At 40.5% G+C, this 23,060-nt stretch overlaps 1 protein-coding gene across 3 annotated transcripts in view; it reads right to left on the bottom strand.

Moving 5' to 3' along the window:
• The window catches only part of ARHGEF4 (Rho guanine nucleotide exchange factor 4), a 235,270-nt gene that overhangs the window by 195,652 nt on the left and 16,558 nt on the right, over positions 1-23,060 (bottom strand). For all 3 annotated transcript variants that reach the window (XM_064516975.1, XM_026109625.2, XM_064516974.1), the window contains exons 2-3: positions 22,947-22,982; positions 1,142-1,222 (exon numbers count right to left, since the gene is read on the bottom strand). In XM_064516975.1, coding sequence (XP_064373045.1) covers positions 1,142-1,222; positions 22,947-22,982 — 117 coding nt within the window. The remainder of the gene's footprint in view (positions 1-1,141; positions 1,223-22,946; positions 22,983-23,060) is intronic.

Here is a 23,060-nt window from a genome sequence, read left to right as displayed (position 1 = left end):
TGGTCTTTCACTGTATGCAAAGACCAAACCCATACAAATATAAGCACCTCAGGAGAGAAGACTATTTAGTTTATGACTTCCGCTATGTACTGAGGCACTTCTGGAGAACTTACTGAGCTCCCCCAGCTGGACAGTAACTGAACAGAAGCTTTGAAGATTTACATCTTTGACTTGGGTACTTATTGCCACCTAAAACTTCTCTGGATACAGCATTTGACTTCTCCCCTCCCAATTCCTCAGATTTTCCGTAGGAATAATTGCTCCTCCCTGAATTGGTATGTTGAAACGGCAAACACAAAGACAACAAGGCACTCAAATCCTGTGATGCTGGGGGCACATGAGTTATACAGAAGGATGTGAGGGCTCCCAGAGCATTATTAACCTTAACAAAATGTGCCTACATAATAAACCTTGCAAATTAATGAAATAAGCTAGTAACACTGCCATCATCAAATACGGTTCCAGATACAAAGTCTGAGTCACTGAATTATCCAAGATCAATTCCATGTAATTTGAAAAAAGAATTCAGTTTTTGAAACTGGTAGTTTGACAGAATCAAACACTACTTACCTCCAAACAGCTCACAGTTATGCAAAAAATTTACACAGATGCTCTGAGCTTTTGAGCTGTAGTTATTGTACATATGTGGGACACAATCCCAGGAAGGGCTGAGCACTTTTAGGTTGCATTGTCTTCAGGTGAATCATTATATTACATTGTTATACTGTATAGGATATTTAGTCCACTGTCACATAATTAAAAATCCATCGTAATTCAATATCATAATACATATGAGGAATGAGTAAAGTTACAATTGCATACTTAGTATTGTCTGACCATGGCAGAATGATTTCTCTATAAAATTAGCTTTGCATTAAGAGATGTTCCTGATATTTCCTTAAAGACACCTGTAAGAACTACAAGCTGGCACTGACTAAAGACCATGTTGAAATGGAAGGGTTTTTTCTGCATGTTTTCTTGCAATGCTCAAAATTCTCAGTAAAAGAAACCCTATTTTGTTTTAAACTGTTAGAACACAGATGATTAGTCCCAGTCCCTGCAGATACACAGAGCCCCTTTGACTATACCGTGAGTGAAAGTATGTTCCCAACTCAAACACAAGAGCAGTGAGGCTCTGCACCTGGATGTAGAGCTGTCTTTTCTTAGAAGTAATATCTTCTGTTTCACTAGCAGTCCTTCTTGCAGCACTTCTTTGGCACACCTGTGCAGAGATATAAGAACAGAGAAGAAAACAGTCAACTGGCAGTTGACCTTTAGGAAATGAGAAGCCATCAGTACTATCGCTTTTCAATTCATCAGCCCATGGGAAAAAATCTTTCTTAAGTGGAAAATTATGTATATAAAATAGGGTAAAAGAAACATCACTGTTTGCAAAATCAAGCTCTGAAACATTAAAAATCACCAGAATTAATATTACGTGTGTGACCATAAAGCAGTTCTCTTAAGTATTATATAACAGTCTTTAATTATATAACATAACAGGTTTTCCACAAGTCCCATGCTTCATTCAACACGGGGGGGGGACAATACTCACTTAACACTCAAGCATTCAGCTTTATTGTTGTTCAATTTATGAAGAAGAGAAAAGAAGCTGCTATGTTAGGCACCAAAACATCTCTATAGCCTTGTGTGATACAGACAACTGAGGCCATCCTGGCAGGGAAGAAAAGCACAGCCTGTGCTCCCTTGTCAGCAGCCAGCCATGGCATGAGTCATGGCTCCGTTAGGGAACCACACACAGGGTTTTTTGAAGGACAAGAGTTTCTGCTGTTCATAGGTCTGGCAAGTGACAGGAACTCACTTCCCCACAAGTGCAGGCAACCTCCTGCTGGCATCAGAGGTTAACTGGGCCTCCTCATACCCTCTTATCCCCCCCCCCCCCCGCCCCATATCCCAACCTATCCTCAGCCTGTAATCAACAGGAGATAATGTCACTGCCACTGCCTTCCATGCGTCTCCTGATCGTCTGACATCAGGCGCACACAAAGCAAGGGGGATCAGTGTTAGACAAGTGTGAAGTCCCCAGACAAATGCTGAAAAGAAAGGCATAAGCAGCTGGAGGCCTCTTTATCTCTGAGTGTACACCCCGCTCTCAGTTCGATGGAAAGTCTTAATTAAAACTTTGGAAATGACTGCAAATGTGCAGGTTTGACGTAAGTGACATCTCTGGAGGGAGAGGAAGAGGTCGTAAGTAAAGTTTTGCTATGTTTTGTGGGAGATGAATGCAGTGGGTGGAATTTTTCATCTGTCCAAAGAAGAAAGTCTCCATGCCTGATCTATAAGGGAAAATGAGTTCCGTGAGCATCTGATAAAGATGAAGGCCCTGCATTTGTGCTCCCATCCCCCAGGCTTATAATACGGAGATGTCTCCATTTGTTTATGCAATGTAATTGTTTACAACATTCAAATTAAAAACTTTAAAATAACATTTAATTTACAAGCATCACCAAGCTGCAGCTTCCCTGAAGCCCCATTTATTTCCACAGGAAGCATTGGTGTTAGTGCAATAAAGACCTCAGCTGAATTCAGCCTCAGCAAGAGCTAGACATGACAGTGTGCCCCTTCCCCCGCAGTGTGCTTTTTCCCCCTCAACCTGACCTCCCCATAAACAGCACGAGGGCAGGGGCTAATTGAACATGCGCCAACTAAGGCCTGCCTAGCATGCAAATATGAGTCAATCACACCCCCAAAGAAATAGGGGGCAGCCCAGAGCTCATTGAGCTCTCCTGCACAGCAGCGGGCTGCACTGCAGAACCTCCTCCTGAGCAGGGACACCTCTCAAGGTTACTCCTCGAGGTCGAGAGCTTCCTTACCCGCGACAGATCCTCGGTAAGTGATTAATAGCATGCTGAAACTTTGCAGAACTTTGCGAAACTTTGCTAAATTGTATCTCTGATTGATTGTGCGCATAATCCTTTAGACATAAACCATTGTCCAAGTCTGGGACTTGGATTGGATCCAGCTGCACCCAGGCTCCTCTGAGGAGGAGTTTGGAAAGCAAGGGGGTCCATTCTGAACCTCGTGACTCAATGGGAGGGTCTCCCTGACATTTTCACCTGACCCTGTCCTCCACACAGTAAATAACTGAGTGAACCTTGCCATCGAACCTCATTAAATCATTGTCTTAGTTACGACTGAACTTTGTTAAGTCACTATCTTACCGCAATAAAACACAGTGCTGCTTCTCTCTTATGAGTGAAATGCATTACTCCACTCATCCACAACACTAGAGGAGCAAATCTCTCTCTCCAGAGAAACTAACAGTATACATAAAAGGGAGGGAAAGAAAAAGAAACTGTGAAAGAGATAAAAGACAAATTAGACTGAGCAAACACAATTAGACTGACCTTAGTCATTATGGGATAGTTTGAGTTGCTATTTCTCTCTGTTTCAAAAATGCTGAAACTTTTCCCTCTGTCTTCAGTGATCATCTAGAACTTGTAACCATAAAAGCACACATCACTGCCACAGGGAGTGTGAGATAGGCTAGCACAGATGGAACCCAAGTCTGGTAGCTGATGTCCTACTGCACCCTCCTTTTACAATCAGGAAAGGCAGGATAAGTACTTAGAACAAATAGTTTTTCTTCATTCTCTATATTCTTTGTGTAGTACTACACCAGGGAGCAACTGTCATCTACTTTTACTTGTGATCCTACAATAGTCTTTCGCTATAGGCTCTTTATGTCCAGACGCCAAAGTGGCTCCATGCCATTCATAAAGGCAGGAGATGCAGTGCTGAGCACTGTGTAAACAGCTGCGGACTTCCTCTGCTTTCTCTGCCTTAGACTACAGAAAGTGTGCCAAATCTGCATTGAATGGAGCACAGGGATAAACCGATTGCAAATACATCTTTCTGACGCATTACTGGTTTTTTAGAGCTTAGTCTTCTGCTAATTCAGAAACACAAATAACTAATTATACCATGTCTAGCTCAGATTAAGGGTGGGAATGGATCTTGTGGGGAATTGGGCGGGAACACTGCCTTTGCTTTAATTATGGGAAGCATTCCCTAAACTTAATGCCATAGGAGATGGCGTCTGTTTAGGGAGGAAATTACTAACAGAGTAATTAGCATCAAATTAGCTGCTGTCTCATCCTCAGCCAGGCAAGCCTGTCACAGTCCTTTTACCAGCTGCCCTCCGGTGGGAGAAGGTTATGCAGAACAGCTCCATACACAGAAATGCTGGCACTGCGCACAGGCCATGCAAGGGCCACGGGTGGCTTCAATGTTTCTGCTTCACTTCACTGGACAGTGGGGCTGTGGCTACAAATGAGCCACTCGTGAGCAGGCGAAGAGGGACTATATTAGCAGGGACTAACACTGAACAAATGCCACCTGCCCAGGGCAGGAGAGCTTTGCCAGGCTGTCCTAAGGTGGCTGACACTTCTTTAGCCTAGCACCTTGCTCTATGTCACCTAGTTTCTGACAAGTGGGTACACAGCACTTGCTGCATTTATGGCCACGACTTCTAAAACTTTGGGCAGAATCAATGATTGCATGGCTTTAAAGCAAGGTTTCCATGTTAATCAGGAAGGGGCTCTCTGGTTGTAATTATAAAATCATAAGAGCATCAAATTATTCCTTCTGCCTTCTCGAGTTTGGCTACATGCTGGTTCTATTTCAACTTCATAGAGACCAAATTTTAGCTCTCCTGCAGTATTTATAGTAGTTACTGTATTAACTCATCTTGCCAGAGGATAAATACCTGGATGATCTCCCATCTCAAAAACATGTGAACATCACCAGCTAATTTGAAAATATTTTTGTAATTGAGGTTCTTAGAGAGAATGCCCTAAAAACTAAATGAGCAGCTTAGCTCCAGATCCTGGAGCAGCTTCCAGGAGTCTCAGAAACCTGGCTGCCAAACTTTTTAACTCTCTCTCATATAAAAAAATACAAGAAATTAAATGTTTTCATAACTTTTTGGTAGCAGAAGTCATTTTAATCCAAACAGTACAACCCCAATTCAAATTTGCCTGAAGAACCTATATCAGAAATATTGACTCATATAGACGACATGAGGAACAACAGAAGGCTTTACGAATCTGAGTGTTAGATGTGAGAGTAATCGCACAGACCTACATGACAACTCAACACAATGTACATCATTTTTTTCCATGTCTAGACTGAATTCATAGAATTCAGAAGCATAAAAACTTAGAATTTTGAAAAAGTAAACATGCAAGAATTAAAAAAATCTGGGAAGATTCCAGGCAAAAAGTCAGTAGTGTATTATAGAAGTGGTGGGAAATGCAAGGTCATAACACTTAATTTTTAACAGACTATAGTTCCTCTGTTGAAGCATAGTTAAAAGCATAAGAAAAGTTCAATGCAACTTCAAATACGCCTACTTAGGTAAGATGTTAGTAAGCAAACTGAAAAAATAACTCTGGAAAAGAAAGGAAGACAATGAGAAATAATAAACACTCTATTAAGGCAGAATAAGTTAGAGGCTACATGAGTAAATGCACAATAAATTACTGCTAGCCAGAGGGCTTGGGGAAAGAGGAGATCTTTTATTACATACATTGCTGGTAAAGCAAGTGCAAAAGAGAAAGCTGATTCATCAATAAACGGAAGCTGATGAAATTAGCAGCTGTAAAACAGTAGAGACACTGAAGGTCTTGTTTCAAAACAAAAATAAACATAGTTATGAAGTGAAGACAGCCTTATAAATAGCTGTTTATAAAGAACTGGTATAGAAATTGGGAGAAAGCTGGCTACAGATGAGCTGGCTCAATCTCAGTTATCCCTGCACATTGGAAATGAACAAGATAACTTCAACTCACTCACAAACGTTTTTGAAAAAGCATGGGAAAGTACCAGACAACTAAAACAGCTTATATTGTACTGAACACAGCACAGCCGCATAAGTCTGCCATTCATCTGAAGTAGAATAATGGAGTAAACAAAGAGAAAGAAGTTCTGTCTAAACCACAGAACTACAAACAAAGCATGTTTATAAAGAACAGAATTTACTAGACAAGGATGATGAAGATATTTGCACAACTGCAAAATTAATGTATGAAAAGCAAAGGCATCTGTAGCATAAGAATGCCTATACTAGTATATACATGATTTCATGAAAACCACGACTACTAATCAGTGTTAGATTTGACACATAAATATGTGCAGGAGATAAAAAGACAGTAAAATCAGGTTTGTGATACAGAACACATTTTACGGTCTTTGAGAAGACTTCTGCACTTACATAAAAATATGTTGTATGTTTTCCATCCTTTAAATTATGATTGTAGGATAAGACCCTGAATGATAAACCAAGAAGGGAATGAGTTCTTAATATCTGGTATGCCACTCATGAATTCAGTCAAATGGTTAAACCCCAATTATCATCCTAGAGACTGAGACTATCCTCCACTGTTGCCTTGGAAAATATATGGCATTTCCAAACAAAGTAAGGCTTTACTACATTAGTCCACAATTCTATATATTCTTCTGGTAAAGGTAAGGGGACAACTTACCTACCTGCATCGCAAAGCATTAGCTATAGGCACAGTAGGATCAGCCCAGCTGAGAATTCTGTGACGTGGAGGTCCTGGTACCATGTGCCAGCCCGCTCCCACTTGCAGCAGCGTGTGAGGGTGAGCTGGGGTACATACGAGCACACAGGAGGTAACTAAGGAACTGAGCTCTCCTATTTCAGTGATTGAACCTGGGACCAAAGAGAATATGGACCAGCATTGTCTGTTAAAGCATTTGCAGCATCTAGTATGCCAGAGATACTGATCAGGTCATTTCTTCATGTAAATTCTTTTGTCTTTCTACTTACGCATGCCTCTGCATTTTAACAATTTCTTCTCATTTCCTTATTGTCACACATTTCTTTCTGAAAGTATGTACCTTTTTCTCCACTATCTTCCTTTTCATAACTACCTTGGGCCTCCTCTTCCCTTCTGATTTCTGGACTATGCTGGAGGGCTGGACCACATTTGAAACCGATATCCTCTGCTATGAACCTTAACATGAACCTGTGATCTATTTATCTAGCTGAGATCTATTTTCCTCCTAGCTTTCCCATGAGACTCCATATCAGCATGTACTACTACTGATAGATTTAGACAGAAGATTTTGTTGGACTCAATCCATTAAACTTATGAAAATCTTCATTAGAGAAGAATCATTTCACATACATGGTAATTCAGGAAGCTGTTAATACATTTCCCCTTGTTTTTATTCAGTGAGACAGATCCTATTCACTGGCAGTTTCCAATATGTTGCTTGTTTAACTGCTGGAACAGAGAAACACTATATAGCAGTTTAAGATCAGAAATGTTTCATCCAGTATGAACAGTGCAAGGCCAAAGATTAAATTATTTGACACCAAAGGTCAACCATCTTTTTGAAATGCTCAGATTTAATTTGGCTGTAGAGTCTTAAAGACAAAAATGCACTGATCTACTTAATATTCCATCTCTCCAGCCAGGGGTGAATAAGTGGTGTTATTATTAGGAGAGGACAACACCGTAGTAGCCCATAACAAAGGGGCCTGTGTCTCCTACAATGTTCAGAAGTTCTGTTTGGATAAGGCAATTTGAAATGGAATTAGGGTAGGCCCCCAAACAGTGCACTGAGTACATGAAGAAAGGAACTAAATAGCAGCATTAAGAAAATAGCGGAGAAGCGGGGATTAAAATGACCAACACTTCCAGGAAAATGAGACTTTGTACACTGGCTTCGAACAAGAGGATCTGGGCTCTTATTATTTGAAGAATGCTTGGAAAAATAGTAACACTGGTAATGCAGCTGTGTCCACAAATATAAGTATGGCAGGGCTTGTATGCAGAGGCAATAACTTATTAGACCAGTTGAGATAGTTTGGGGAAAAAGAAGGAAAGCTTTTGGGTACATGGACAGGTACCCAACCCTTGTCTTTTCTCAAAGTGTAAGGTTTTTCTTGTTTCTTTTAACCTTTATGTTAAAAAAGGACTAAATTTGGGAGAATTATTCAGTGTTATAGAATGTCATAATAAAACTGATTTTTGATATCAGAAGGAGGTGATCACATTCATATCATATTCTGCTTTCCCACAGCTAATGTGATGGTAATGTGATGATAATGTTATCCTGCTAACAGACTAGGATTTTCCCTGAAAATACAAGCGTCCACTTTCAAACAAGAAAATGGTGGTGAGGTTTCTGCCACCAGAGTGACAGAAGATTCCTGTGTGGTTTGGGACCGAAATACCTGAACATTGCAGAATTCTGGTACATTCTCACAGAACTCCTTGGGCCATATATCCAAACAGTCTAAATTGAAAGTATTTCACTCCACTGATGAATGCAGCAATGACTCTGTCCTTTCGGCACTCCCATTTAACTGATGAATGAAATATTCCTATCAATCAGTCTTTTCTGTGGAAAAATTGGCACTACCTACTCCTGTTGTTTATTGGGATGCGATCTCCAGGTATAACTTATAAGAGAACAAATAGCTTTTTTCTTTACTGCTACTAAGGTTCCGTGCTACAGTTAAAAGAGTGTGTAAATTCATATGCTAGCTCTACAATCAGCAAAGTGACCTCACTCTTTTCACAGGATCCATCGTAACTGTACATTCATCATCAACCCAGCTTTTGGATCAGGATCTGCCAGCATAGAACATGGTTGCTGATAACTAAACATGATTTTCACAAGGAGCACTGGTCATCTTAAAAGCCAGCAAGGAAGAGGTCTTTTGGTAGAGCTTTTCCAGTTGCAGGGCAAGGACTTGGGGGCAGGGCCAAGTATGCTGCCAAGTATGACAAAAATTGTTTTCTGAGGTGCTGAAAGCCTCTCAGAACTTCACGTTTCCAAGGGAACACCAGGACACTGAGAACCATTAGGCAGACGCTATCTTATTTCAATTACAAATCAGGCTCTAGCTACTGCCTAAGCAGAGCACTGGTAAACCAGCAAAGCACAACTGTTTATACAAAGTCCTCAGAGCTCTTCACAAATGAAGAATAAATTATGAGGTTGAATAAGACTGGCTGTCTTGACAGATCTGGAATTGGAGAGCTGAAGATTAGCAGGCATCTTGTATAAATTTCAGTATTAGTGCTGGGGCTCACAGAGATCTTGGAAAGAAAGACATCTGGGAAAACTCTTGCAGCACAACAAAATTGTTCTGGAAGAGTATCATAAAAGGGCTTCTGCACTCAAATCCTACAAATAACAGTGGAAGTCAATGAGGAATAGAGGCCTCTCTCATGTACTTACAACAAGAGATATTTCCTCTGCTTTTGTTTTCCCTAAATCAAAATCTGCATTAGCCAGATAGTGTTTTTGACTTTTCTCACATGGGAAATGATGAGAATCATTTTTCAATTAAAAAACAGGAACTGTTTCTAAAACTTTGGAATTAAGTAGGCTCTAATTTTATATCAAGCGTCTAACTTATTTATAAGTTTTTTTCTGGACTTACTTAACATGAAACAGCTCCTTTAGTGGACAGCAATGCCCAATGATAGAAAAATAAAGTATGAAAGCAAAAAAATTTATACTAGTTAATGTTTAAATACAGGAACTTCAGCAGAGATTTGGTGGAATCTACATTGCTAGAAGTATGCAAATCAAAATCTGATGTTCTTGTATCAGATTTACCCACACATTTTTGAGTGAAATTTTATGATGTTACAGAGGAGGTCCAACTAAATAATTAAAATAGTTTTCAAATCACTCATCTAAACTATGCTTGACTAACAAAAGGATATTTATCTAAAGTTTAAAGGATCTAAGATAATTAAATACATACATATTTCATCCTTAGGCACCTTGGAATAGCTACAACAAAAAAATTATGAAGGGAAGAAGGGGGCATCAGAGAAGTACTCCAGGCAAACTGCACTTCCAACTACCTATATCTGGCTGCTGTAGAAAAAATGACTTTCATCATGTATTAGGTGAGACGCAACATCAGGAAATGTACCAAGAGAAACACGCCCCTGCAAGCTGTCTACACAACTTCTCACAGACAGGAGCAAGAACACCTGTAGCAGCAGCTGGCTCTGCATGCTCCCAACCGCACAGTTGTATCACAGCCTGGCTGCTAACCATCCTGGACGCTTGGCATGGTGGTGTGTGGAAGGGTGGGACCCACGTGCCCCAGAAGGTGGCCTCTGAGGCTGTATCAGCAACCTTACAGTGCATGTGGCACGAGAGGCTAGCTGCGCTAGCAGCCTCAAGACAGCCGACAAGACACAGTGTAGATGATGTATTCCAAGCAACCCAGAAGCAGGAACACATCTCCTGTGAGGATTATCTATAAATAATGAGTTCACATAGCTTCCATTATGTGGGGAGGTGAATTAATGTAAGTTAGCCTTTTCATTCCAAACACTCACATGTAAACCTCAGCATCCTGTCTTCTCCCACTGACACAGAGAAAGGTTGGGATAATTTCAGAAGTTACTGTTTATGCCAGGAACCAACTACAGATAGAGAATGTCAGTTGTCTCCATCCATCACCTTTCAACTTCAGGGCAACACAGTGACAACAAAAATTAACAAATTGGATGTTGACCCCTCTGCTAAATACTCATAGTAAGAAGCACTGACTCACGGGCAGAGTCCTAGTGAACAGCTGTGACAGAGTGTGTCAGGATTCCATAATCAGACTTTCTTGCAAATGTTTGCTCCTCTCAGACACCACTTCTTCCCATTTATCAAGCATAAATAACCACAGGACACAGCTGGCAATTTAGACACTCTCTGACCAAGGACATTTAGCAGCAAACCTGCGCAAATGCACTGATTTGCTGCATTACATTTTACTGCATTACATTTTTAATATGCATCAAATCCCTTGTGTCATTGTAATTCACTACATTTCCATCATGGGGGTTTAGAAATGCTTTTCAGCTGACCACAGCTGATCCTGCTGGGCCTTGAATGCTTTGTGTATCTTGTCCACCGCCTGAGTTTGGGTAATCATGTCTCTCAGAACATGTTTAAGGAGAGTGTGCCAAACAGTTGGATAGATGTCAAGATTCCTGAGTTTATGAAGCAATGAGTAAAACAAATCCATGAACAAATTCATATCTGTGGATTGTTTAAATGATGCAATCTCTTCACAAGCCTTGAATCTGGGGAGTGAAGGGGGCAGGCAGGAAATAGCAGAAGAGGCTAAATCTTTGTACAGTATTACGGCTTGGCATTGCAATTAATCTTCCCTTTGTGTATAACTATTGGCTTGTGAGTTTCAATCAGTGAGATTTATTACTGAGACAAAAGAAACCTGTTTGACATCACGGACTGATGATGGCTTTCAACACTGCTTCTTCATGATTTACGTTGTACTGAAATATTTTTCATAGAGAATGGATTTCTAGTACATTACTTTGATAAAAGACTTTGGAAACTTACCTATAGACCTCTTGAGATTTAAGAAAGTTTATCAGTAAAGAAGCAAATCCTATACTTGTCTGCCACATCTTCTACCTGACTAGAGGTGGGATGAGGTGGTTCACATTTGGTTATTTCAAGAGCTTTACAGCTACATTATGAACTGAAGCTGGCACATAATGGCCTTGCATTATTTCAGTCCTTATGTCTGTATTATATGGAAATGTTTCAAGTAAGCTGTCCCTAGTCATTGATACAACAATTTTGAAGTCTACACAGATGATTTTATAACATGTCAATATGCAGTAAGCAAATTCCCTGCTACATGAAGCCTTTAGATCACAAACTCAGCAAAGGTACTGAGAAAGGAAAGCAGATCTCTCACCACAAATTTTTTGCAGAACCAAGGGGTATGACTCAGTTTCCCTTCACTCCTTGGGAGCACAAAGAACCCTGATGACTTGAAATCTGAGCAATAAAACTAACTTATGTTCACCACTCATAGCATCACCACAATAAGCCCTTCATTAACCAGCACTTCCCGTCAGACTGTTAAAGGGGACACAGGTTTACCAAACAGCTAATCCTCGATAATGAAAGGTTTCCAACAAAGCCCTCTTTCCAGGGAGTTGTGGCATTTTCACAGTAGCAAGAATTGAATAGACCAAGTGCTTCAGGAAACCTGCCAAACAGTAGCTCATGCACTGGAAACAAAGACCTGCAGTCTTTGGGGAGCTAAAGAAAAAGTACAGTAGTGTTTTGAGTTGTTTTTTGTCATCATAGTTACTTTTGTCTTCACTTTCGTATTTTATCATGAATAATCTTCAAACTATAAAATGTATACACATTTGTCTCTTAAATTTCACTTACGCATATAAATCAGTTTCTGCACACATATAAATCAGTTTCTGCACTGCCTTACCGCATTCTCCATGTGAGATAGAGGTTTCCTCTCTTTGCTGTGGGCCTGTTCTGGACATGTGCCACTTTTCTTACTATCGATCCCTAAGCAACTGTAACACCACTGACTGCTATCCATTCATTTCCTCAGAGTTTTATTTTGCTATTTAACAGACCAACAATTGGATCTTTTCATTTCGGGGTCTATTTTAAGAAAGCTTTGTTTAATCAGATGCAATTAAGCATTTAAGATCCAACATAAGTATTTTTCCTTTAAAACCGTATGGGCAACGCATATTCTTTGGATTTGGTTACAGGAAGCCAGGATTTGAACATCAAAACATGACAAATAAAGGTTATATAAACATCTTTTCTTTCTGACAGAAGGACAGGGCAAATTAAACTTGCAACAGCTAACTGAGTAACCAACTCAACAAGGGCAGAGAAGCTGTAGGGCAGACAGGTTCATGTACAAGCACACAATGTATGTATAACCCTCAGGGCACAATGGACCTCTGGAACAACCCTGTCCCTGTTCCCTCCAAATGGTGAAGGAAGCACAAAGACGGCATGGCACATGTATGTTGTAACTTCTCATAAAAACGTGCAACACGCTTCAGCATGCATCAAACAGTTCTGGTCATTCCTGCCCTTATCCATCTACATCTTCATTTGTTCCCTCTGAAGAACTAGGAAGGTCCTGTGGACTCAGTTAGGAGCAACTCTCCCTCTCTCTTGGGTGGATGGTGGAGCAGAGAAAGGAAGCACAAAGATACCAAGTATAACCCAGCCCCGAAAACCCAAGACAGAACTACACTGACACCTGATGGCTCGAGTTCAAGTCTGAGGATAATTATGCTGCCACTCATGCTGCTTTGTAGATAGACAACTCCATTTTCTATGGCAGTCAGTTACAGAAGAAGCTTTTACATTGATACTTACTCAGACCTAATTGTTACATAATCCAGCAGAATTAGCCAGCTCACAAATTCAGCCCAGACACTCCCTGGCTGTGGAGGTGCAATGGTTTGCTCTGCAATGGGCCGTCTCACTACAGGCAGCCAGCCACCAGAGGGCAAGCTGTCCCCGCTTACAGCACCAGCACTGGGGATCCCTCTCCTGATGACTGCTTCATGCTTCCCATTTTTTTCATATGCACCTGAACAAATATATTTTTGGACAGAGCTAGGAGGGAGCAGTAAAAAACCAATGCTGGCTAAAGGGGGCAGAAAGAAGAATCAGACATCAAGAGCCACTCCAAGTCAGGCTTCTGGAATGATCATACCTCAACACACATGATCCATTCCCTTTCTAAAAAACATTCCCGGGAGACTCAATGAGTTTCAAACCTTGTCACTTTTAGTATTTCTAAACTAAGTCACTAAGTCTTGCAGTGAAAAAGTAACAGTGAGATCTGATTGCAGGTTCAAGTACTGAATATCTGTAATCTCTAGCACAACTAGTTTCTGTGCCGAGCCACCAACCATAACATGGTTCTGGTGGTTATGTGAGGTTCCCCAGGAAATACCATCAAGGAAGCACCAGCTTGTGGGAGAAGGTCATTCATGTGACAGTCTACTTGTGATCTGTTGACCTCTGCGCTGAATCTGACCCATCACCTTGCTGAATATTTCCTAGCATGCCCAGTGGGTGTACAGGCACTTTCAGTTTGCTGCTTCATCCCCACAGTGAGGGAGAGGACTGCCATCTCTTCTCAACAGAGAGTGGCTAGCAGAATGCTCCAAAAATGGCATCCAACCTGCAGCTTTGGAAGGGTTAGACCATAGTGCTCCAGCTGTTATGGACCCTATCTATCACTGACAGGGCTGAGCATAACACCAACCACAAAGGCCAGCCTGCTTCCTTGTAGCCTGCCCACCTTTTGACAGACCCTTATATGGCTCCTCAGGTGAGACTCAAAAACTCAGCTCAAGTGCAGAGGAGCAGTCAGTCCCTTTCCTCCTAGCCCACACAGCCCTCAGTCTGCAGAGTGCTAGGGACTTACAAACCAGAACCCAGCCAGCACACTTCACCTCCACATTCCCTCTTTCCCTTCCCACCTGCCCATGAATACAGACAAGCAGTTTACAAACAAATATCTGGAATGTCTCTACCTCATGACTGACATGTACCATATTGCATTAGTACTTTGACAAAGCTTAATATAGGGTGGACAGTAAAACAGATACCTCAGGCTGGTTGAAAACAACCCCTACTCCAACCTAGATCACCATACCATTTCCTTATAGATGTCAGAAGGTCCAAGGCAAATAAATTAGATTTGGGTTTCATTTCTTCTACAAGATTCTGTACTTATCAAAAAAATTTTTTTTGCATAAAAATCACTTTGGATTACACTTAGATCACAAAGGATAGGCAAAGGATGTAAAATAAAGGCTTATCATCAGAGTAGTATGATTTCTACAACCTTTAAAGCTATATGAAGTTGAACATAGCTGAAGTCTTAAAACATGAAATCTCTGCTGAAAAATACAAAATAAAGTTTTTGGTACAGTTTGGGGTTCCCGCCCTTTTTGGCTATTTGTCACAATAAATTAATTGAACCAAGGAAGTTAAATCATTTTTTCTTTTGGACTAAATGAACAGATAATCATAATTTACATTTGGCAGGCTGTAACACCGTACTCTGATTTTATTTACTACATGGTTACACTGCAGACATCAGCATGTAATGAATAAACATAAACAAGGTCTAAAAAGTATGAGTATGTTCAGCAGATACTGGCTTATTTCAGCAGAATCTTCTTGGTCATTCCTGCAGAATGGTGACCTCAATTGTCCTAATGATATCTCTGTTCAATAAAATAGATCTAGGACCTCTGTATTACTCACTATCCTTCAAAGTGTTTTCATCTGGATGGTGATGATTAAGCCTGGTTTGCAGATATATCTCATGCTGTGCACCACACCAGAAGTGTTTATTGGACTGTAAATCTGTGTTTGGAAAGCAATGACATGCCCTATTCTCTTTACAGTACAGACACTGAATAATTGCACAGATGGTAGCTGCAGCAGACTTGCTACCAACAAACAAACATAATTTGAAATGTATGTTTTAGCACTTCATCTCACAAGGTTCCAGCTCAGTTTTTCCCTATTATAATTTGAAGTATCTCATATGGTTTCATGTATATCCTGTGTAGAGTCCAAACTCTCATGAAACATTCCTACAAGGAAGTAACAGTGAGAATGACAATTGAATAACTCCCTGTATTTGCCTTTAAAAGCAATATATCTTGTAGAATAGGAATCTTAATTATGACCCTGAATCTGTACTGAGAGTCCCCAGTGGGAAGTGGAAGTCAGTATGAAATTATTCATCAGTTTTACCTATCCAAGTAATTTCAAATATTCCATTCCTCATTGATTCCACTTCTCTGAATGCAAACAATGTACCAATTTTAGTTTTATTTTAAAGGGAGACTGAAGCTGATAATCCTGAGTCACTGGCACAACAGGTGGAAATTGCTGGATCCATGCATAATGCAGTCAGACCCCTCAGCAGCCTGACTTGGAATGGGCCTGCTGCCTAAATCCAAAGCTGGTGGTCAAGTTCTGGTCTGAAATCATACTGAAGTGGCTAAAGCATCTGATATGAGCAGAAGTTCCCCAGGGACCTTTTAATTTTGTCACTTAAAAGAAGACAGGAACTGAGTTCAGGCAGCCAGAAATAAAGGACTTTGGACTCTTAAGTTAGCACAACATTGAGGGGATGAGAGATGTTTTTAAGCCGTTAACTTTTCCCTCACTGAGGGACACTGAGATGGAAAGACAAACAAACTGGGCCTCCAAACTATTGAACTGCTGAGTCTTGCTACAAGCTCTACAGAGTGAGAAAACCACTTTCAGTAGCAGGTGTCTACCATGATGAAAGCATCTTTACCAGCTCTTTACATAGAAGGTAGCGCAGCCATAAACTGAGATATCAACACTGATCTAAAATGGAGACACTGCAGCACACTTTCCCCCATGCTAAACAATTAGGAGCTAAACAAGAGTTACTGTTTGCATATCTTACAAGGGCAAATACTTCACAAATGACTGAAGCAGGCCAGAGCAGCAATATATTGTAAGTAAGCAGCTCCACATTATGCTCAAGCTAACTCCTTTTCCCCACTGCCCCTTGAGCCAAGAGATTTACAAGCCTGCTTCTATAGCAAGTGATGCTCTGCGCAGGGCAGCTAGAGAAGAAACTTCACAGAAACCGTTCTAACAAAGAAAGAGGCTACAGTTTCACAAGTTCAAAAGTCATGCTGTAAACAGGGGTTTACTGTTGAATACATGTGCCTTATTTCTACTACTTTGAATGGATGCCAATGAGAATCCTGAGCTTGAGTCATTCTAAACTGAAAATGGTTATAGGAAACAATATCGTGGGTTGCTTCCAAGCTTTGAGATAGACATCAGATGGGGTTTAGTTTATCTTCATTGAATTCTTTGCTCTGCCTCAGCTATTCTAAGCGACCTTGAGCCAATAATTCACCGCATTCCTCCCCCAGTGTCCTTTTGCTACATCACAAAGGTACTGGAAGAATGAATTCATGAAGAAGGTACTCAGACACCATAGTGACAAGTTCCACACAAAGACTAGGAAAAAAAGTCCAGGGGTATTTAAGGAAAATATAACGCTATCCTGAGCCTCTATAAACCATAATTGCTCTTCTCACAGCTCTCCTCCTCTAAGATCTTTTGTTTTCCCTTCTTTATAACAAAAATCTTTAGCATTTGCAAAGTAACAACTTCTTTTATCTTTCTCTTCTCCCTCTTTGTGAAGAACATAATTATTTTATATGTGCTTCTTTATGTTAAAAATTGACATGAGCTGTTAGAAAGCTAATGGTTAACTCGTTACATACCAATTCCACATTTAAATTAAGTCTGACCAATGACAAACTCATTCTCTTGACTGCAGAGCCAGTATTTGGGAAATTTAATCATTGCATGCTACAACTCCAGCTGTCATTTACTAACACACATATCACTGGTGTACTCTTTCTACAAGTACAATGCCTTTGATGTACCAGAATGCAAGTAAGTTTCAAATAAATCCAGATTCTATCTTTGTTTTCAGAGCTTGCACTGACAGCAAGTACGAAATAACCTGAAGATTAATAACCAGCTGAAGACTTCTTTCCATTTTGGGATGTGAGCAGGTGCGTCCAGACAACAAGGCTGAGTTTATTTCCTGCAAGTCAGGCTTAACAAAATGGCAGCATCTAAATGCATAAGAAGTAGGGATCACTCTGCTACAGAAAATAATCCACAAGTTTAATGTATTAAACACTCCCTGCTTTTCCCTTTCCTTAGATTTAGTGGATGTGTCACAGGATTTGGCAATTGGATATGCAAGCCAAATATTGTGAGTTGCTTGTTCCAAGTTCACTGTTTGCCCTCTAATTTGGAATGGCCACTGGGGCATAGTATGACATCTACTGATAACTCTAAATTTGTTAGGCAGGAAAGGAGCCACATGAATACATCAGGGCACATGTGGGGAAAGAATCTGAATATCTAATAAATGTGCATAAATGGTGTTCGATGCATAGCTGCTACACTTTCACAAGTGGAACAGGCTGTAAAGCGGACAGATTAACTGCATACTGTGTGACATTCTCATAAAGAAGTCCATTTGTGTGAAGATGCTAATTTTGATATTTACGCAAGAAAACACGTCATGTCCACTAGCAGTGTTGTTCACTGGGCATGGTTATAGGCAAATAGTTCTCCTATGGGTTTACAGGTGGGCTTTAGTTTTTAGCCAGCTCTTAACAGGCACAGTGAGAAGGGTAAGATTTACAAACACCTGACATGGCTCTCAAATTCATTTACTGCACTTCAAAATAGAAAATGAGAAAATTACATCTGATAAAAATTGTTGAAATACAGTATCATGAGTGAAAGAAGATGCAAATCATTCCTGGATATGTTTGACTAGTGAACACACTTACTCCCAGCCTCATGACACTCCAGTTCTTGTGTTCAAGAAGCCAGGTATTGATATGATACATTGCGCTACCAGCTCTTAATTATTAACTTGCATTTCAAGTTAAACAAATTTCATTTTTAATGTGAAATGTTTACTTTTGCAAAAAGAGTTCACAAAGCCCTGCACCTGGGGACAAGGACTACTGAAAATGCTTTCTAGCCAGTCAGTTTAAATGTATGTATACAGCAGTGTCTGAACGGGCATACCTGCCACCAAGGTCTGCATACAATTCTGGATGATGGAGTTTTGTTTATTCCAGTCACCTCCTGAAAAAATGGTTGTCCAGTGCCCACAGCTGTCTCCAATATGAATACACTTGCTGTTTCAGACTCACACCAAAGAGAAAACCAAGCAGTCTGAAAGGTGTATAGACTGGTAGCCACAAACAGGCATATAGCTCTTTTTGAGAACCTGCATAGCCCAAAATATAGGCTATTACTTCATATCTAGGTTGCTTAAGGAGTGCTTTTCAAAAGCCTTCTTTATCTTTCAAAACTTCATTCTGCAGTCATCAATTCAAAAGCACATTTCATTTGTTACACTGCAAAAATGGGAACTCGTGCTCTACACCTGCCAACTGTGGAGGTCAGTCCTACAGTTATTTCGACTGCATGACCACACTGAGATGAAAATTTTTGCAAAAACACTTTACACATTTAAACTCTCTCTCTGTCCTTCTGTGCTTTCTGCCAAGACAGGAACACATATTGAAAAACATGCCTGAAACAAATGCAGACTTCTCATATTCAGTTTGAGTATAATACATACACAGGACATCTTTCTGTCTCACATGCATCAAATCCTGTTCTCTGACATTTATTTTTATTCAAATTTCATGTAGCTTTTGGTGTCTCCAGAGCCCTGCCCTTTTTTAAAAAAAAAACATAAATCTTGACAATAGTTTAATTTGCCCTGAAGGATTCCATCCAGTTTTAGAGTAAGACATGCCTAGCCAGGAATTTAAACCAGAGAAGACCTTAGGCTTACCTGGTATTAGTCAAGGTCAAGCTAGCCAATTGAACTGCAGTACTGATAGATGGCTGAAGGTTCTTTTGAAACCAAATGTAACTTAAAATTTAAAGTTCCTCCTACTAACGAGGTCTAATGAATCTGCATATTTATGATGCAAATTCCATCAGCAAATTATAAACAGAATCAATGCAGCTAAAGACATTGTATTCACTAAACATTAGAAGAGGCCACAGTGGGTGGGTTTGCCTTGTTCTGTAAAACTGCAGTACATTTAACATGGTATTCATGAGAGATTCTTTTTTTTCTGCTACTTTAAATGTCATTCTGCAGCTAGAAGGCGTAATCTGCGTAACAAAAATCCAGAAAGAAAAATGTGAATGTACTCTGTGGTTAAATATTACTTGCCAAACAGTAAGATTTCTTCAGAGGCTGTTTCACATCTCTTTGGAGGTTTTTCCCCAAGAGTGCTCTACTCCCCAGCAGCTTATTACATCCCCAAAGCAAAAGTGGTATGAACAATAAGGAAAGGGGTTACAGAGAACAGATGCTGGTGCTGCATCAGAAAGATTTGCTGGCAATGAGCTGGTTGGTTCCAGCATGCTAACTTACCCTATTCCATTTGCTGCAATAGTTAGAAATACACTTGGTTCAGTTTTCCCACAAGGACTTTTCACTGCAATGATTACTACAAGATAATGTCAATATAAATGGGATGAGTTCTACCTAATAGAGGAATAGGAACAGGAATAGGAATACTCTCTGCTAAGATTTTCTTTGTAACATACTGATAATATTATCTGACTAAGACATAGTATTAGTCCTTCATCTCATCCTTTTGAATATATCTCAGGTGTGTTATTTTAAAAACAGCTGAAAACCAAATTGGATGTAAATGATGTCTGTTTCAAGCTTATTACAAAACCATACCTTGGGAATCCCCTCTCTTGAGAAGCAACACAGCCTCTTTGCAGATAATAGCCAAAACATTAATTAATGCCAGTGGGCTGACAACTGAAAACAGAAAAAGAAGCACTTCCTGCCAAACGGGATGACATATGGAGTCACTCTTTCCCCATGCCAGGGAGAGCTCCTCCTCTTTAGGCTGAGGGACTCTTTCTCCATTATCCCCTTTTACTTTAACTCCTGATCTATGTTTCATCAAACTTTCTCGGGCAGCCAGACAGATTCATTGTGTCACATGCCTGGATCAGGATGACAGAGGGCTGACAGGAAACCCCCTTGGCTAAACAAACCCCATTGAATGCCAGCTTGCCATTTTTCACATCCCTGTCATCAACTGTCTGTATGTGCTAACGACTGGACAAGATCATATTGCTGTCAACGGTCACATAGTTGGCATCTGAACTAGCCCTTGGAGACATGGGCTAAATCACCAGCACCTGACAAACCAGAGTCCAATCTAACGATGCACCTAGATGCACCAAAGCAAGGAGCTAGTCACGTATGAGCTATGTTTTTCCCATGTGCAGGGAAGAGTGCCATCTGCTACAGGAGTCCCATTGCATTAATCGATTTTCTGGCTTTCAGTTCCCTAGGAAGGCGCTGCTTTGTACAAAATCAGAAGCAGACAGCAGGTCTGCTCTCCATGAAGCAACAGCTCCTCCTTCAGCGCTAAGGGCAGGAAAAGCAAAGATGCTCACCTTCACCACTTTGATAACTTGAGCTGTGCTTTTACTTGCTTTGCTGATTCTACTCCCATGCAGACAGAAACATTTAGCTTGAATTCAGTGATGCTTTAAATTCAAGCTAAGCAGAGACAAGCAGGATAAAGCTTGAGAGGTACTGACTTCCAAGCCCTGAAATACAAAGGGAAAACTGGACACTGAATTATCACCCATCAACTCCTAGTTCAATCCCTCTGCTAATGGAGTTGCTCTGCACAGGTGGATAGTCACAGCACAGCGCAGTTTCTGCTCTGCGGAAAGGGTGCTAACTTGAACTGACTGGTTTAGTGGAGATTAAGTATTGTATTCTCTGCCAGCTGCCTTTCTTTCACCCATCTGTCTCTTAGTTGTCTGTTCTCCTCCTCTGAGGCCTCAGACTGCACTTTTCGGCTCTAATCTCTGGTCTAATTGTTAAAGCCAAATTTACAATGTTAATGCCAAATTTACAATCAAAGTTATTGCACGTTCACCAAAACAATTGTCCTAATAAGTCTCTTTTATCAGTTATATAGCTGGCATCTATTCTATGACTCAGATCTCAAATTTTTAGATTTGCACATTTACTTCACAGTTCTCTACTGCTGCATTGAAGACTAAATGCAGCCTTAAGAGGAAAATCCTCATTTAAAAGGAGAGCCTTTGTTACAACTTTTGCCACACTGACTTCAGGGTAATGGACAGGTGCAGTGTCCTGTGCAAATCTTCTCACTGGCCTCCCCTCTTGGGCTAGAGAAGAGGAATTGACTGCGTATTGTATGTAGGTATACTCTGAGCATAGCAAGCCAGCACACTGGGACTTGCACCATGCTTTTATTTCGCTGAACTTCCCTGTCCATTTGCATGTGAGCAGCATGAAATACGAATCCATGGCTCTCCCCTTCTGTGCCAGAGGTTGTCAGGCAGGCAAGTCAGCTACAGCTGTGTAAAAGATGTGGGGGGTTTCTTCATTAACAAGAGTCAAAGACTCCATGTAACTAATATAATCTGCTAATAGCCTAAGTCAAATACGACAAACACTTCAAGGGCCACAACTTAACAATCATTAGAGATGTCCCAGACATTAAACGTGCAGTCCTGGTATAAACAAACAGCAGTGGGGAAATTATCTTCTTTCCAAAGCCTGTTTGGTATCTGAGAAAAAACTATTCAGATCTTGAAATGAAACCTCATTTCCATTCCAGTACTCTGTCCTCACAAGAGCTTAGTACTGGGGACAGTGGATGGATGGTAAAGGGAAAAGACTGAAAAATGACACTCACACAGGGGGAGTAACCTTCCAGAGATAATCAATGGCTCTATAACAAGCAGTTGACTCTGCTGAATATTGATTAGTTAGCGCTGGCAAGGCTCTGCTCTAGGGAGGTCAGCGGTCCTGCCAGCTGCTTGTGTGAACACAAAGGAGGCCTCAGCAAAAGGCAAATTGTAAATGGCAGGTTTTATATGAGAACCACCATTCAGGCCCTCAGTAGAGGTAAAAAAGACTTAAAAGTATGGCCACAGCACTAGCTAGCACAAAACAAAGTCCTTGTAACTTCTGTTATTACACTGTTTTGTAAACTGTAATCCCAGATTTGCCCTAATAAATTTGTATTGAAGATTACCACTTGCAAATATGACTGATATTATGAGTTACTGCAGGTTCCTGTTCCCCGAAACTTCCAGGGAACGAAGTACTTTCACAGACATCTGCACTTGGAAGTTTTGTCCAATGTTACACCTCAGTACACGCAGAGTATGTTTATACATTACAATGGGATATCGGATGCTGATACCTAGGCCAGCTCTGAGCATACTTCACGTACTTGAAGCAGCATAGCTGTGTGTTAGTACTCCATCCCTCCCACAGTGTTTCCTGTTCTTACTGTCCCCCTCAAGGAGTACAATCTTAAAATATTAGTATATTTTTTTCTATAAATAGTTAGATACTAACTTCATGATTACAGGCACTGGTAGACACATACAGACCCATTTACTGCTGAGGAAATTAGCCATTAGTGACTAAAAGGTTATCCTACCTTTTTAGACGCAGAGAGTCTTTTCTCATAGGCTTTCTGTGGAAAGAGAAATTGTGACAATCAGGGAAAAGAGATCTGAAAACTATACTCTTAAAAAAAAAACGAACAAGAAGA

Source organism: Dromaius novaehollandiae, chromosome 9, assembly GCF_036370855.1.
Source record: "Dromaius novaehollandiae isolate bDroNov1 chromosome 9, bDroNov1.hap1, whole genome shotgun sequence".
NCBI lineage: Eukaryota > Metazoa > Chordata > Aves > Casuariiformes > Dromaiidae > Dromaius > Dromaius novaehollandiae.
The sequence above is the reverse complement of the archived record's forward strand: the minus strand, read 5'-3'. Positions and strand labels throughout refer to the sequence as shown.